This window comes from Cherax quadricarinatus, chromosome 94, assembly GCF_038502225.1.
Source record: "Cherax quadricarinatus isolate ZL_2023a chromosome 94, ASM3850222v1, whole genome shotgun sequence".
Lineage (NCBI taxonomy): Eukaryota > Metazoa > Arthropoda > Malacostraca > Decapoda > Parastacidae > Cherax > Cherax quadricarinatus.
In genome coordinates this window covers 10756300-10770158 of record NC_091385.1, presented here as the reverse complement: position 1 = coordinate 10770158, position 13859 = coordinate 10756300, and the positions used below count along the sequence as shown (strand labels likewise).

The window sequence follows — 13859 nt, the reverse complement described above, 5'->3', positions numbered from 1 at the left end:
GTCATATTTCTGTTGGGTATTTGGGACCTCAGTCTTGTCCACCAGGATGCGACGCACACCAGTCAGGTAACACCCAGGTACCTACCTAATAATAATATAATATGTAATATCTTTATTTAGTACAAGTACAAGGTATATAGTCCTAACTGACATCATTGACATACTGCTATATAGAAAGTACAGTGGTCTCTCCTTTATCATCATTAATCCGTTCCTGGAAGTGCGACGATTATCGAAAAAGACTATTTTCGAATCAATTTTCCCCATAAGAAATAATGTAAGCACAATTAATCCATTGCTGCAGCATGGTTTTGGTCATTATTGTTACCTTCTTTAGAGGCTCTATGGTCTCACCCCTTAAGTGGTGTCATCCGGGGCGGCCCGCCTCCCTTTACGATGCCCCTGGTCTATTCTGCTCCATAACAAACTTCATTCTATTAAGCCGAGTAAAGGTTTCTGGCCGTCTTCTTGTCATCACTGTTGAGGGTGGGAGACTACTCTCTCCCATCTTCACATTAGCCGCACTTGTCGTACTCATGGGTATCTTGTGGAGAGGCGCCCTGTTCCTCTCTGAGAATTGTCAGGTTCCAGTATGTTAGCCACATTCTGTTGGATTCCCCACTCTTATCAGTTAGATTTACTAATTCCATCATCACTAACTTTACTACTTATAACATATTATAAGTAGCTCAGTAGTCTCAATCCTTAATTTTCATTAAAATTTGTTTCTTTGAGTTAGATTGACTAATTCCATCATCACTAATTTTACTACTTATAACATATTATAAGTAGCTCAGTAGTCTCAATCCTTAATTTTCATTAAGATTTGAGAAGCTACCTCTCATACTCAGCAAACATGCCTAAATACATGCAATATTCCGGGTGCAAATCCTTCCAAGATTTCTTTGGATTCTTTATAAAAAAATGCCATCATGACAAATTCATTCTAAGAAATGAATTATTAGATTGGTATTTTGAATACTGTGAACGAGAAGGTGTTGCCGCAGCCTCTCCAGTTAATATTGGTCGCACCCTCAGTAGGATGGACATCAGGGCTGACAGAAGGGTAGGAGGACATAACGGTTTGGATCAGCAGTATGCTTATTCTGGATTGGCATGGAGGGACTGTCCACCAGATTACTGTCCAGAAGTTATCATTGAGGAAGGTGAAGAAAATATTGATCCTCTCCTCCTAACATACTGTTATGTCCCCTTGATGAGACTTCGTGAAGGGTCACTTGATGTTGGCATGGAATGAACGAAAGTATGGAGAGAATGAAATGTTTTTAAAATGTGAGGCTTTTTAATATTATTTTGAACAAGGAGAACATTTTATTTTTTATTAAGAAGTTATTATTTTTATTTTAGATAAGGAGAAGTTTTTATTATTATGAATTATTAAGAAATTATTATTATTTTAGATGAGGAAAACTTTTTATTATTATGATTATTATTATTATTATTATTATTATTATTATTGATGAGACACAAGACCTTCGACATCATCTTCAAGTTCTCAAGATGGACAATGTGTTAAGATTGTTGTTGTTATTATTTACACAATTTCCAGAATATTTATGTTACCAGGATGAACCAGAAGAACCCATGATAAATTATGAACCTCAGTTTTTTCAACTCAAAGACATTACCAGCTATAGAAAATACAGTTAAGAAAGATATATAAACTTTTAATGAATTTGAAAATATATAAAGTTAGCATAAGAGAATAAGAATAAGAGATTTCACCGGAGTATAGAGTTAGGGAGAGAAGAAAGTCCATTTAGTACATGAATTGCAGAGTTTATGAAATTGTAAGGCAGCCCATGAGAGAACAAATTGTGAAGAGTCATGGAACTGAGGGTCATAAATGCAGAGTGCACAGGAAGATAAATAGGAACACTTCTTGACAGAGGAAACATGGTAAGAAAAGTAGAGAATGTACATGATACTGTGCATATGCTTGTGATACATGGAAAAATTAAAACCTGTATCTGAGCTGACCTAGGATAACCGAAAAATTTCAAAGTGATAAGATGTTGATCCGATTTTTAACCTCGGAGGGTTAGCCACCGAGGATAACCTGAGAAATTTAGTGCGACATCGAAGGACTGTCTGTCATATTTCTGTTGGGTATTTGGGACCTCAGTCTTGTCCACCAGGATGCGACGCACACCAGTCAGCTAACACCCAGGTACCGATTGTCGATTGTTCAGACCAGAGCTTTGGTGAGATGGGGAAGGAAGAAGGATGGGTAAGGATGGAAATATTGGAAAAGGGTGGGAGGGGGGTGAGAGGTAGGATATAAAGGTAAGTGGCCCAACCACTTTGGTGCAATTTAAAAAGTGTACGTAAAATGATAATACAGTGGACCCCCGCATAACGATTACCTCCGAATGCGACCAATTATGTAAGTGTATTTATGTAAGTGCGTTTGTACATGTATGTTTGGGGGTCTGAAATGGACTAATCTACTTCACAGTATTTCTTATGGGAACAAATTCGGTCAGTACTGGCACCTGAACATACTTCTGGAGTGAAAAAATATCGTTAACCGGGGGTCCACTGTATATTTATTTAAGGGGTATAAGACTAACCCATCAGAGTCACATAGATATAACAGATATATAAGTACATGACTCTGAATTGGTAGTAATTATACAGGTTGCAATTGCTTTTTTTTTTTTTTTTTTTTTTTTTTTTTTTTTTTTTATTTTTTTTTTGCGATTGCACAACAGATATTTATGTGACAAGGAAGGCAATAAGTTTCTGGCCAGTTTATAAAGTTCGTGACAATGGCTTCTTACAGGTGGTGTCCAGCCATAGTAAATAGCATAATTTTTACATTAGAAAGTTATATAAGATGTCTCCCTAATTGGGGGCGATGATTTTTTCAGTATACATAGAAGGGTTCTGGTGGTACCCAATCCTCTTCATCAGGGAGGTTGCTCAATATCATGGGTCGTGGGTAATCATCTTTATGAATAAAGCGACGGACCCTTTGTGGGAGAGTCATTCGTTGAGTCCTGTTAGGAGGAGTAGTGATGGTATAATCCGTGGTATTAACCACTTGTATGGGATGTTCTCTATCTGGCATGTATAGTTCTTGCATTGTAAAAAGTTGTTTCTTTTTTAGGGTGTCAAGGCGTACATTTATGGCAGTAATATCTTGTATGTGTAAATCTGCCATTTTAACTCTGTCTCTCCTCCTGGTATCGGTGATGAAGCGAAGAGCTCTATTCTGGACCCTTTGTAACCGGAGCATGTTGGTCTTTGTTGTTATTGACATTGGGACACAAGGGTATTCGAGTATTGGTCTTATTATCATTTTATACAGATGTTTTTTGACATGTTGAGGGGCTTGATTAAATCGAAAGAGTCTGCTAAGACCGGCTTTGGCTATGTTGATCTTTTTAGTTACATGAGATGTTGAATGGAGCAGCCTGTCGATTTCATATCCCAAAATCTTGTTAGGGTTTTTAATGGCTACAGGTGTACCTCTGATGGAGATACCTCCTTTATCTTCAATTGTTGATGCAAAACATCCTATCGTGCTAACAAGGACCTTGTTCAATATTCATTTTCTCTATGACTCTCTCATACTTGTATTTTCCTGTTACCGGACTGGATGAGACGACATGAATAACATCATCTGCAAACTGTGTCACAATTGTGTCATTAAACTCTGGTTGAGGAAGGTCATTCACGTAAATGTTGAACAGGAGTGGACTGAGACAAGATCCTTGCTGGACACCAGCTGTCGGTATAAAAGGCTCTGTTGACCTGCCATGAAAGGTGGGAATGATTTTTCTTTGAGTTAAGAAATTATATATTAATCTGAGAAAAGTCCAGTTATGGTCTGGTAGGTCAATGAGTTTGTATATAAGGCCATCATGCCATAAGCTATCAAAAGCTTTATGAACATCTCTGGTGGCAATTAAGGCAAGATTGCTCTGATGTTTTAGACTTGCTACAGTATCGAAAATAACATTTATTGCATGATTGGTACCTCTATGTGTTCTAAAGCCAAATTGTTTTTCAGTAAAAAAGTGATTAAACTCCATATAGTAGTTCAATCTGTTGGAAATGACTTTCTCAAGAACTTTTCCAGTGACTTCAAGTAAAGATATAGGTCTATAGTTCCCAGGTTGGTGGATGTCTTTATTGGGCTTACCAAGAAAGATCATCTTAGCAGTCTTAAAAACAACTGGAAAATGTCCTGAGGCCAAGATGGCATTAAAGATATTTACCAAAGACTGTTTACAATTTCTAGGTAGGTACTTTATTTGTTTCATTGTTATTCCAGAGAGGCCAGGGGCTCTATTTCTCATTCTTCCAATAACCTGACTTATCTCTAGTAATGTAATAGGTCTAGTAAGCAGGTGGGTATCTTCAAGAGTTGAAGTATCGATGGAAGGTAGTGGTTGTAGATCATCCAAGTTCTCATCTCTCCATTCATTTACCAACTGATAATGATTATTGTTAAATTGACGACTGTTATTATGGGAGAGAATTTTCTCCCATACATCACCCATCAAATTAGCCTGGTCCTGTGGATCGTCAAGTTTAATTTCAACATCTTCGTCATCCTCATCAGTGAAGGTATGAACTAGGTAGTTAGGAGCCTTGTGCTTTGCCCCTAAAAGTTGTCGGATCTTACCCCAAAATTTTGCTGGTTCACGTTGATACTGATTAGCTTGACGAACTAGAAATTTCCATATGTCCTGTTTGTGATGACTAATCATGTTAATTAATTCGTGCCTTATTCGGTGCAGTGTAGCTGCTGGTGGTTGTTGCGTTTGAAGATGCCTTCGACATTCTGCTTGATAATTTCGTAAATTGTCTCTAATTTCCCTAGTAGGTTTATATTGTTGGTATATCTTTGTGGAAGCTAATTGACAAGTTGCATTAGTAGCTTCAATTATTCGATTATGCAGGGACCTGATTGCATCATCAATTGCATTGGAAGGTAGATTTTCCAATGACACAATTTCATCATCACCCAGATATGCCCTGAAGGGGTCAAATCCTAGGGTGTTAAGATTGGGTTTAGGTGGTACAGGTATTCTAAATGGAGAAGTTTGTAGTTGCATTATAACAGGGATATGGTCAGATCCAACATGTCCACCAGGAGATATACGACAGTGAAAGATGTCACAGTCCCTGTTTGTCAGTACAGTGGACCCCCGCATAACGATGGCATCACATAGCGATTATTTCGCATACCGCTTACTTTAATTGCAAAAATTTTGCCTCACATACCGCTTAAAAACCCGCTTACCGATTTTCGTCCGAGACGCGTCCAATGTGCGGCCTGAGCCACGCTCACATGTTCCGCCGGTGGCATTGTTTACCAGCCAGCCTCCGCGGTAACATCCAAGCATACAATCGGAATATTTCGTATTATTACAGTGTTTTCGGTGCTTTTTCTGGAAAATAAGTGACCATGGGCCCCAAGAAAGCTTCTAGTGCCAACCCTACAGCAATAAGGGTGAGAATTACAATAGAGATGAAGAAAAAGATCATTGATAAGTATGAAAGTGGAGTGCATGTCTCTGAGCTGGCCAGGTTGTATAATAAACCCCAATCAACCATCGCTACTATTGGTGGTACAGCTGCTGCTGCTGCTGCACTGACAGCTGCTGCTGCTGCTGCACTGTCAGCTGCTGCTGCTGCTGCACTGTCAGCTGCTGCTGCTGCTGTAGCACCGTTGTTGGTGTGGCTTATTGAGAATACCAAGAAACAACCCCAGAGGATTTGCCACCCAGGATAACCCAAAAAAGTCAGTGTCATCGAAGACTGTCTAACTTATTTCCATTGGGGGCCTTAATCTTGTCTCCCAGGATGCAACCCACACAAGTCGACTAACACCCAGGTGAACAGGGAAAAATGCCTGGAACTAGTGCTCATATTGATGAATTTAAAGCCAGCAAAGGTTGGTTTGAGAGATTTAAGAATCGTAGTGGCATACACAGTGTGATAAGGCCTGTTCTGGAAGAAAATGCCAAACAGGACCTACAGTACTCAGGAGGAAAAGGCACTCCCAGGACACAGTGTCTCATCAGTCATTGCTGCATCTTCAATAAAGGTAAGTGTCATTTATTCTTCATTTAGTAGACTAGTACATGCACAATATATACTGTGCATGTACTACTCTACTATTGTGCATGTATCCTTCTCTTTGTGTGTGGGAAAATGTATATTTCATGTGGTAAAATTTTTTTTTTCATACTTTTGGGTGTCTTGCACGGATTAATTTGATTTCCATTATTTCTTATGGGGAAAATTCATTCACATAGCGATTATTTCGCATAACAATTACCCCTCTTGCACGGATTAAAATCGTTAACCGGGGGTCCAATGTACTATATCAGGTGTCCCTGGATGAGGTCCAATGTACGATTTAAAGAATGGGCCTTGAAATGACAAGAAGTTTCTAGCTGTCATGATATTAAAGAGTTGTTTTCCTTTTAAGTCACCCAGTGGAATACCAGCTCCACAGTTGAAGAGGGCAGGGTGATGAGCATTAAAATCTCCCGCTAGAATTGTTGGAATATTCCTGCTTAATATCCTATGTAGAGGAATTGACTCTATATATTGTTGTCTCGGGGGAAAATATCCAGTTACTATCACTAGTTGTCCATGAGACGTTGTCATTTCTATTGCAAGAACGTTATCTTCATCAACATGAATATTTTTAAATGTATAGCCTAATTTTACTAAGATGGCTACCCCACTAAATGGTCTTCTCGATTTCTCCACAGTAGAGTAACCACGTAATTTAAAATGTTGATCAACTCTTGCAGCAGTCTCGTTCAGAAGTATAACATCGGGATTGTAATTATGTAGTTCAACCTCAAGAAGGTAACGGTTATTAAAGAAATGTTGAACATTAAGTTGGAAAATTGTAATCCCCATTATTTCTTGTTCTTCGCTCGTGTACTGCGGTCTGAACGCCTGCAAGTAATGTCACGTGTTGTATCCACACTATCCCTGCTGGACTCATCAAGGGGAGGAGGAAACTTTTGCATAGGTGCTTGTGTATTAAGAATGCCATCATCATCACTCGAGGTAGTAATATTAACAGACTCATTAGAATCGGTAGAGTCATCATCAGAAAACTGAGGTGTGTTATTCCCTGTTACAGGAAGCAGAGGCTCGTGAGAGTTAATGGGAGACAGTGGAGGCTCCAAGGGAAAAGTAGGCAGGCCAGGTGAGTCACCCTGGGAAAGTTCCTGTTCAACAGGATCAGCTTCAATAGCGGGAGAGTAGGCACCACTTTCTGGGGCATTGTTATGTTCAGGTGTTGACTTATCGGGTTGAGGGGAGTTGACAACCTGGGTTTGTGAGGTGGGCGATCCCTGAGCCAGGGATGACTTAGGCTTATTTTTAGATGTAGAGTAGGGAACATACTTCTTGTTATGAGAAGGCTGGGTCATAATAGCCTTCACATTTTCTGGGATAGTGATGGGAGTGATCCCATTAGCCATTAACAGATAATTTAAAACCTGAGAGCAGAGTTGAATGTCACCACCTGCTATGTCTTTGGCTATCATGTACATTAGTTGTGCTCTAGTCATATCCCCGGCTATGGATACCTGAGACATAGGAGATGATACTGAACCTTGTTGTTGTGTTTGTGTATGGTGTAAGTGAGGGTTAGATTGGGGCACTCCTAGAGGGGCAGAATTCCAAACATTGGAACCATTGGTAGAGACCTGAGGAGTCCCACTTGATCCAGGCAGAGCTGGGAAGGAAGTTTGGGACATCGTTGGCGGTGCCTGGGGAGTGGTCTTCTTAGCAGTGGACAGTTTCTTGGCTTCAAGAATTTTCTGCATTTCCTTTTTCCTTTCAGGACAAATAGCAGAAACAGCATGATGTTTTCCATTGCAGAGGACACATTTAGGTGTATTTTTGTTGGTACAATCTCTATACGAATGTTGGCCAGAGCAAATGCTACAAATCTGCCCTTGAGTACTGCATTTATTGTTGTTACGACCAAAGGCATAACACTTGAAACATTGTGTCACACTGACAAATCGTTCAAGGGAGATTTGGTCAGGTGTACATCTGGTGCCAAAACATTTGAATCCATGTTGACACACAAGTTTGGCCTCCTCAGGTGTCTCAAGTATTAGCTTTAAGGTCACCTTGTTGTTGGTAGGATTAGAGAATTTATGTGCTTCTACAGCCCTAAAGTCAGAATTCTCGGTATTAATGTCGTCAACAATTTCATTCACTGTGCTATGTGTCATGAAACTGTTGATTCTGGCCACAAACACAGTCCTCTGAGCTTGATAGCTATCAGGTGCAACTAGGGTAACACCAGAAGTCTTGAGTTTTTCAAGCACATCATGCTTCAGAAGTTGAAGTAACTCTTCTTCCGAAGAGAGGAGAAGTACTGCTCCAGCGTGGGTTTGAAAAACATCCACTGGAGCAACAGTTGAGTTGGAGCAAATACATGTGAGAATTTCTCTCATTGTCATTTGATTGCCGTCAATGCGTAATCTTACACGTATCCTCGCCATGATGTTGAGGAAGGAACACGTGGCAGAGGAGTTTCTTAACAAAAAGGGAACTTTCCTTGATGTTAAACTAGCATCCTATTACAGCTGACTTATGAAGGTCAGCCCCTAAGATAGCCTACCCTCGAGTAGTGAGGGGAAAGGGCCCAAGGCAAGGATCGGCTGGATTTTAAAAAACCACACGGGCTACCAGATGGTCAAAATGCCTTGTGTTAACTCGCCAAAGCGAAGTTGCCGAATAGGAAGAAGATAGGACAGTCAGAAGGATAGCAATGTATGTAGTGTGTTAAGTGTGTGGGCCAGTGTTGATGTATGGGTGAGGGTAGGATGGGGAAGGATGGGGGGATGGGGATGAGAGGGGTGAACAAGCAAGCAAGTCACCGCCTTACCCTCTTGATGGGATGGGGCTCGAAGTGACTGCAAGCAAGTTTCCTCTCAGCTCTGGTGAAGAATTACTCAGGATAACACAAGAAAATTCCCGAGCAACAGTGTTCAGAGTTGCTCAGCTGAAGAGCAGGAACGACGACGTCTTCTCTCCACGGTGGCTGGGCTGCTTCTCGGTCCCTCGTTTATCATCGTTAATCCGTTCCTGGAAGTGCGACAATTATCGAAAAAGACTATTTTCGAATCAATTTTCCCCATAAGGAATAATGTAAGTACAATTAATCCGTTGCTGCAGCATGGTTTTGGTCATTATTGTTACCTTCTTTAGAGCCTCTATGGTGTCACCCGTTCAGTGGTGTCACCCGGGGCGGCCCGCCTCCCTTTACGATGTCCCTGGTCTGATCTCCTCCATAACAAACTTCATTCTATTAAGCCAAGTAAAGGTTTCTGGCCATCTTCTTGTCATCACTGTTGAGGGTGGGAGACTACTCTCTCCCGTCTTCACATGAGCCACACTTGTCGTACTCATGGGTATCTCCTGGAGAGGCGCCCTGTTCCTCTGAGAATTGTCAGGTTCCAGTATGTTAGCCACATTCTGTTGGATTCTCCACTCTATCAGTTAGATTAACTAATTCCATCATCACTAACTTACTACTTATAACATATTATAAGTAGCTCAGTAGTCTCAATCCTTAATTTTCATTAAAATTTGTTTCTTTGAGTTAGATTGACTAATTCCATCATCACTAACTTTACTACTTATAACATATTATAAGTAGCTCAGTAGGCTCAATCCTTAATTTTCATTAAGATTTGAGAAGCTACCTCTCATACTCAGCAAACATGCCTAAATACATGCAATATTCCGGGTGCAAATCCTTCCAAGATTTCTTTGGATTCTTTATAAAAAAATGCCATCATGACAAATTCATTCTAAGAAATGAATTATTAGATTGGTATTTTGAATACTGTGAACGAGAAGGTGTTGCCGCAGCCTCTCCAGTTAATATTGGTCGCACCCTCAGTAGGATGGGCATCAGGGCTGACAGAAGGGTAGGAGGACATAACGGTTTGGATCAGCAGTATGCTTATTCTGGATTGGCATGGAGGGACTGTCCACCAGATTACTGTCCAGAATTATCATTGAGGAAGGTGAAGAAAATATTGATCCTCTCCTCCTAACATACTGTTACGTCCCCATGATGAGACTTCGTGAAGGGTCACTTGATGTTGGCATGGAATGAACGAAAGTATGGAGAGAATGAAATGTTTTTAAAATGTGAGGCTTTTTAATATTATTTTGAACAAGGAGAACATTTTATTTTTTTATTAAGAAGTTATTATTTTTATTTTAGATAAGGAGAAAATTTTATTATTATTATTAAGAAATTATTATTATTTTAGAGAAGGAAAACTTTTTATTATTATTATTATTATTATTATTATTATTATTATTATTGATGAGACACAAGACCTTCCACATCATCTTCAAGTTCTCAAGATGGACAATGTGTTAAGATTGTTGTTATTATTATTTACACAATTTCCAGAATATTTATGTTACCAGGATGAACCAGAAGAACCCATGATAAATTATGAACCTCAGTTTTTTCAACTCAAAGACATTACCAGCTATAGAAAATACAGTTAAGAAAGATATATAAACTTTTAATGAATTTGAAATTATATAAAAAAGTTAGCGTAAGAGACTAAGAATAAGAGATTTCACCTGAGTATAGAGTTAGGGAGAGAAGAAAGTCCATTTAGTACATGAATTGCAGAGTTTATGAAATTGTAAGGCAGCCCATGAGAGAACAAATTGTGAAGAGTCATTGAACTGAGGGTCATAAATGCAGAGAGCACAGGAAGATAAATAGGAACACTTCTTGACAGAGGAAACATGGTAAGAAAAGTAGAGAATGTACATGATACTGTGCATATGCTTGTGATACATGGAAAAATTAAAACCTGTATCTGAGCTGACCTAGGATAACCGAAAAATTTCAAAGTGATAAGATAAAATAAGACATTGATCCGATTTTTAACCTCGGAGGGTTAGCCACCGAGGATAACCCGAGAAATTTAGTGCGACATCGAAGGACTATCTGTCATATTTCTGTTGGGTATTTGGGACCTCAGTCTTGTCCACCAGGATGCGACGCACACCAGTCACCTAACACCCACGTACCTACCTATTAATAATATAATATGTAATATATTTATTTAGTACAAGTACAAGGTATACAGTCCTAACTGACATCATTGACATACTGCTATATAGAAAGTACAGTGGTCCCTCGTTTATCATCGTTAATCCGTTCCTGGAAGTGCGATGATTATCGAAAAAGACTATTTTCGAATCAATTTTCCCCATAAGAAATAACGTAAGTACAATTAATCCGTTGCTGCAGCATGGTTTTGGTCATTATTGTTACCTTCTTCAGAGGCTCTATGGTGTCACCCCTTAAATGTTGTCACCTGGGTCGGCCCGCCTCCCTTTACGATGCCCCTGGTCTGAACTGCTCCATAACAAACTTCATTCTCTTAAGCCGAGTGAAGGTTTCTGGCCATCTTCTTGTCATCACTGTTGAGGGTGGGAGACTACTCTCTCCCGTCTTCACATGAGCCACACTTGTCGTACTCATGGGTATCTCCTGGAGAGGTGCCCTGTTCCTCTGAGAATTGTCAGGTTCCAGTATGTTAGCCACATTCTGTTGGATTCCCCACTCTATCAGTTAGATTGACTAATTCCATCATCACTAACTTACTACTTATAACATATTATAAGTAGCTCAGTAGTCTCAATCCTTAATTTTCATTAAAATTTGTTTCTTTGAGTTAGATTGACTAATTCCATCATCACTAATTTTACTACTTATAACATATTATAAGTAGCTCAGTAGTCTCAATCCTTAATTTTCATTAAGATTTGAGAAGCTACCTCTCATACTCAGCAAACATGCCTAAATACATGCAATATTCCGGGTGCAAATCCTTCCAAGATTTCTTTGGATTCTTTATAAAAAAATGCCATCATGACAAATTCATTCTAAGAAATGAATTATTAGATTGGTATTTTGAATACTGTGAACGAGAAGGTGTTGCCGCAGCCTCTCCAGTTAATATTGGTCGCACCCTCAGTAGGATGGGCATCAGGGCTGACAGAAGGGTAGGAGGACATAACGGTTTGGATCAGCAGTATGCTTATTCTGGATTGGCATGGAGGGACTGTCCACCAGATTACTGTCCAGAAGTTATCATTGAGGAAGGTGAAGAAAATATTGATCCTCTCCTCCTAACATACTGTTACGTCCCCATGATGAGACTTCGTGAAGGGTCACTTGATGTTGTCATGGAATGAACAAAAGTATGGAGAGAATGAAATGTTTTTAAAATGTGAGGCTTTTTAATATTATTTTGAACAAGGAGAACATTTTATATTTTTATTAAGAAGTTATTATTTTTATTTTAGATAAGGAGAAGTTTTTATTATTATTATTAAGAAATTATTATTATTTTAGATAAGGAAAACTTTTTATTATTATGATTATTATTATTATTATTATTATTATTATTATTATTATTATTATTATTATTATTATTGATGAGACACAAGACCTTCCACATCATCTTCAAGTTCTCAAGATGGACAATGTGTTAAGATTGTTGTTATTATTATTTACACAATTTCCAGAATATTTATGTTACCAGGATGAACCAGAAGAACCCATGATAAATTATGAACCTCAGTTTTTTCAACTTAAAGACATTACCAGCTATAGAAAATACAGTTAAGAAAGATATATAAACTTTTAATGAATTTCAAAATATATAAAGTTAGCATAAGAGCATAAGAATAAGAGATTTCACCGGAGTATAGAGTTAGGGAGAGAAGAAAGTCCATTTAGTACATGAATTGCAGAGTTTATGAAATTGTAAGGCAGCCCATGAGAGAACAAATTGTGAAGAGTCATTGAACTGAGGGTCATAAATGCAGAGAGCACAGGAAGATAAATAGGAACACTTCTTGACAGAGGAAACATGGTAAGAAAAGTAGAGAATGTACATGATACTGTGCATATGCTTGTGATACATGGAAAAATTAAAACCTGTATCTGAGCTGACCTAGGATAACCGAAAAATTTCAAAGTGATAAGATAAAATAAGACATTGATCCGATTTTTAACCTCGGAGGGTTAGCCACCGAGGATAACCCGAGAAATTTAGTGCGACATCGAAGGACTATCTGTCATATTTCTGTTGGGTATTTGGGACCTCAGTCTTGTCCACCAGGATGCGACGCACACCAGTCACCTAACACCCACGTACCTACCTATTAATAATATAATATGTAATATATTTATTTAGTACAAGTACAAGGTATACAGTCCTAACTGACATCATTGACATACTGCTATATAGAAAGTACAGTGGTCCCTCGTTTATCATCGTTAATCCGTTCCTGGAAGTGCGATGATTATCGAAAAAGACTATTTTCGAATCAATTTTCCCCATAAGAAATAACGTAAGTACAATTAATCCGTTGCTGCAGCATGGTTTTGGTCATTATTGTTACCTTCTTCAGAGGCTCTATGGTGTCACCCCTTAAATGGTGTCACCTGGGTCGGCCCGCCTCCCTTTACGATGCCCCTGGTCTGAACTGCTCCATAACAAACTTCATTCTCTTAAGCCGAGTGAAGGTTTCTGGCCATCTTCTTGTCATCACTGTTGAGGGTGGGAGACTACTCTCTCCCGTCTTCACATGAGCCACACTTGTTGTACTCATGGGTATCTCCTGGAGAGGCGCCCTGTTCCTCTGAGAATTGTCAGGTTCCAGTATGTTAGCCACATTCTGTTGGATTCCCCACTCTATCAGTTAGATTGACTAATTCCATCATCACTAACTTACTACTTATAACATATTATAAGTAGCTCAGTAGTCTCAATCCTTAA

General features: G+C 39.0%; 1 protein-coding gene across 4 annotated transcripts in view; it reads left to right on the top strand.

The window, feature by feature from the left end:
- Positions 1 to 13859, top strand: part of LOC138851071 (bifunctional peptidase and (3S)-lysyl hydroxylase Jmjd7-like) — a 222380-nt gene that overhangs the window by 80905 nt on the left and 127616 nt on the right. The window contains exon 1 of one of the 4 annotated variants that reach the window (XM_070104762.1): positions 6861 to 7210. The exons of 2 other annotated variants lie outside the window; for them this stretch is intronic. In XM_070104762.1, the coding sequence (XP_069960863.1) occupies positions 7168 to 7210 (43 nt within the window). In that variant the 5' untranslated portion in view covers positions 6861 to 7167. Of the gene's footprint in view, positions 1 to 6860; positions 7211 to 13859 lie in introns of those variants that run through there. One more of the 4 variants, XM_070104766.1, reaches the window with a different exon arrangement.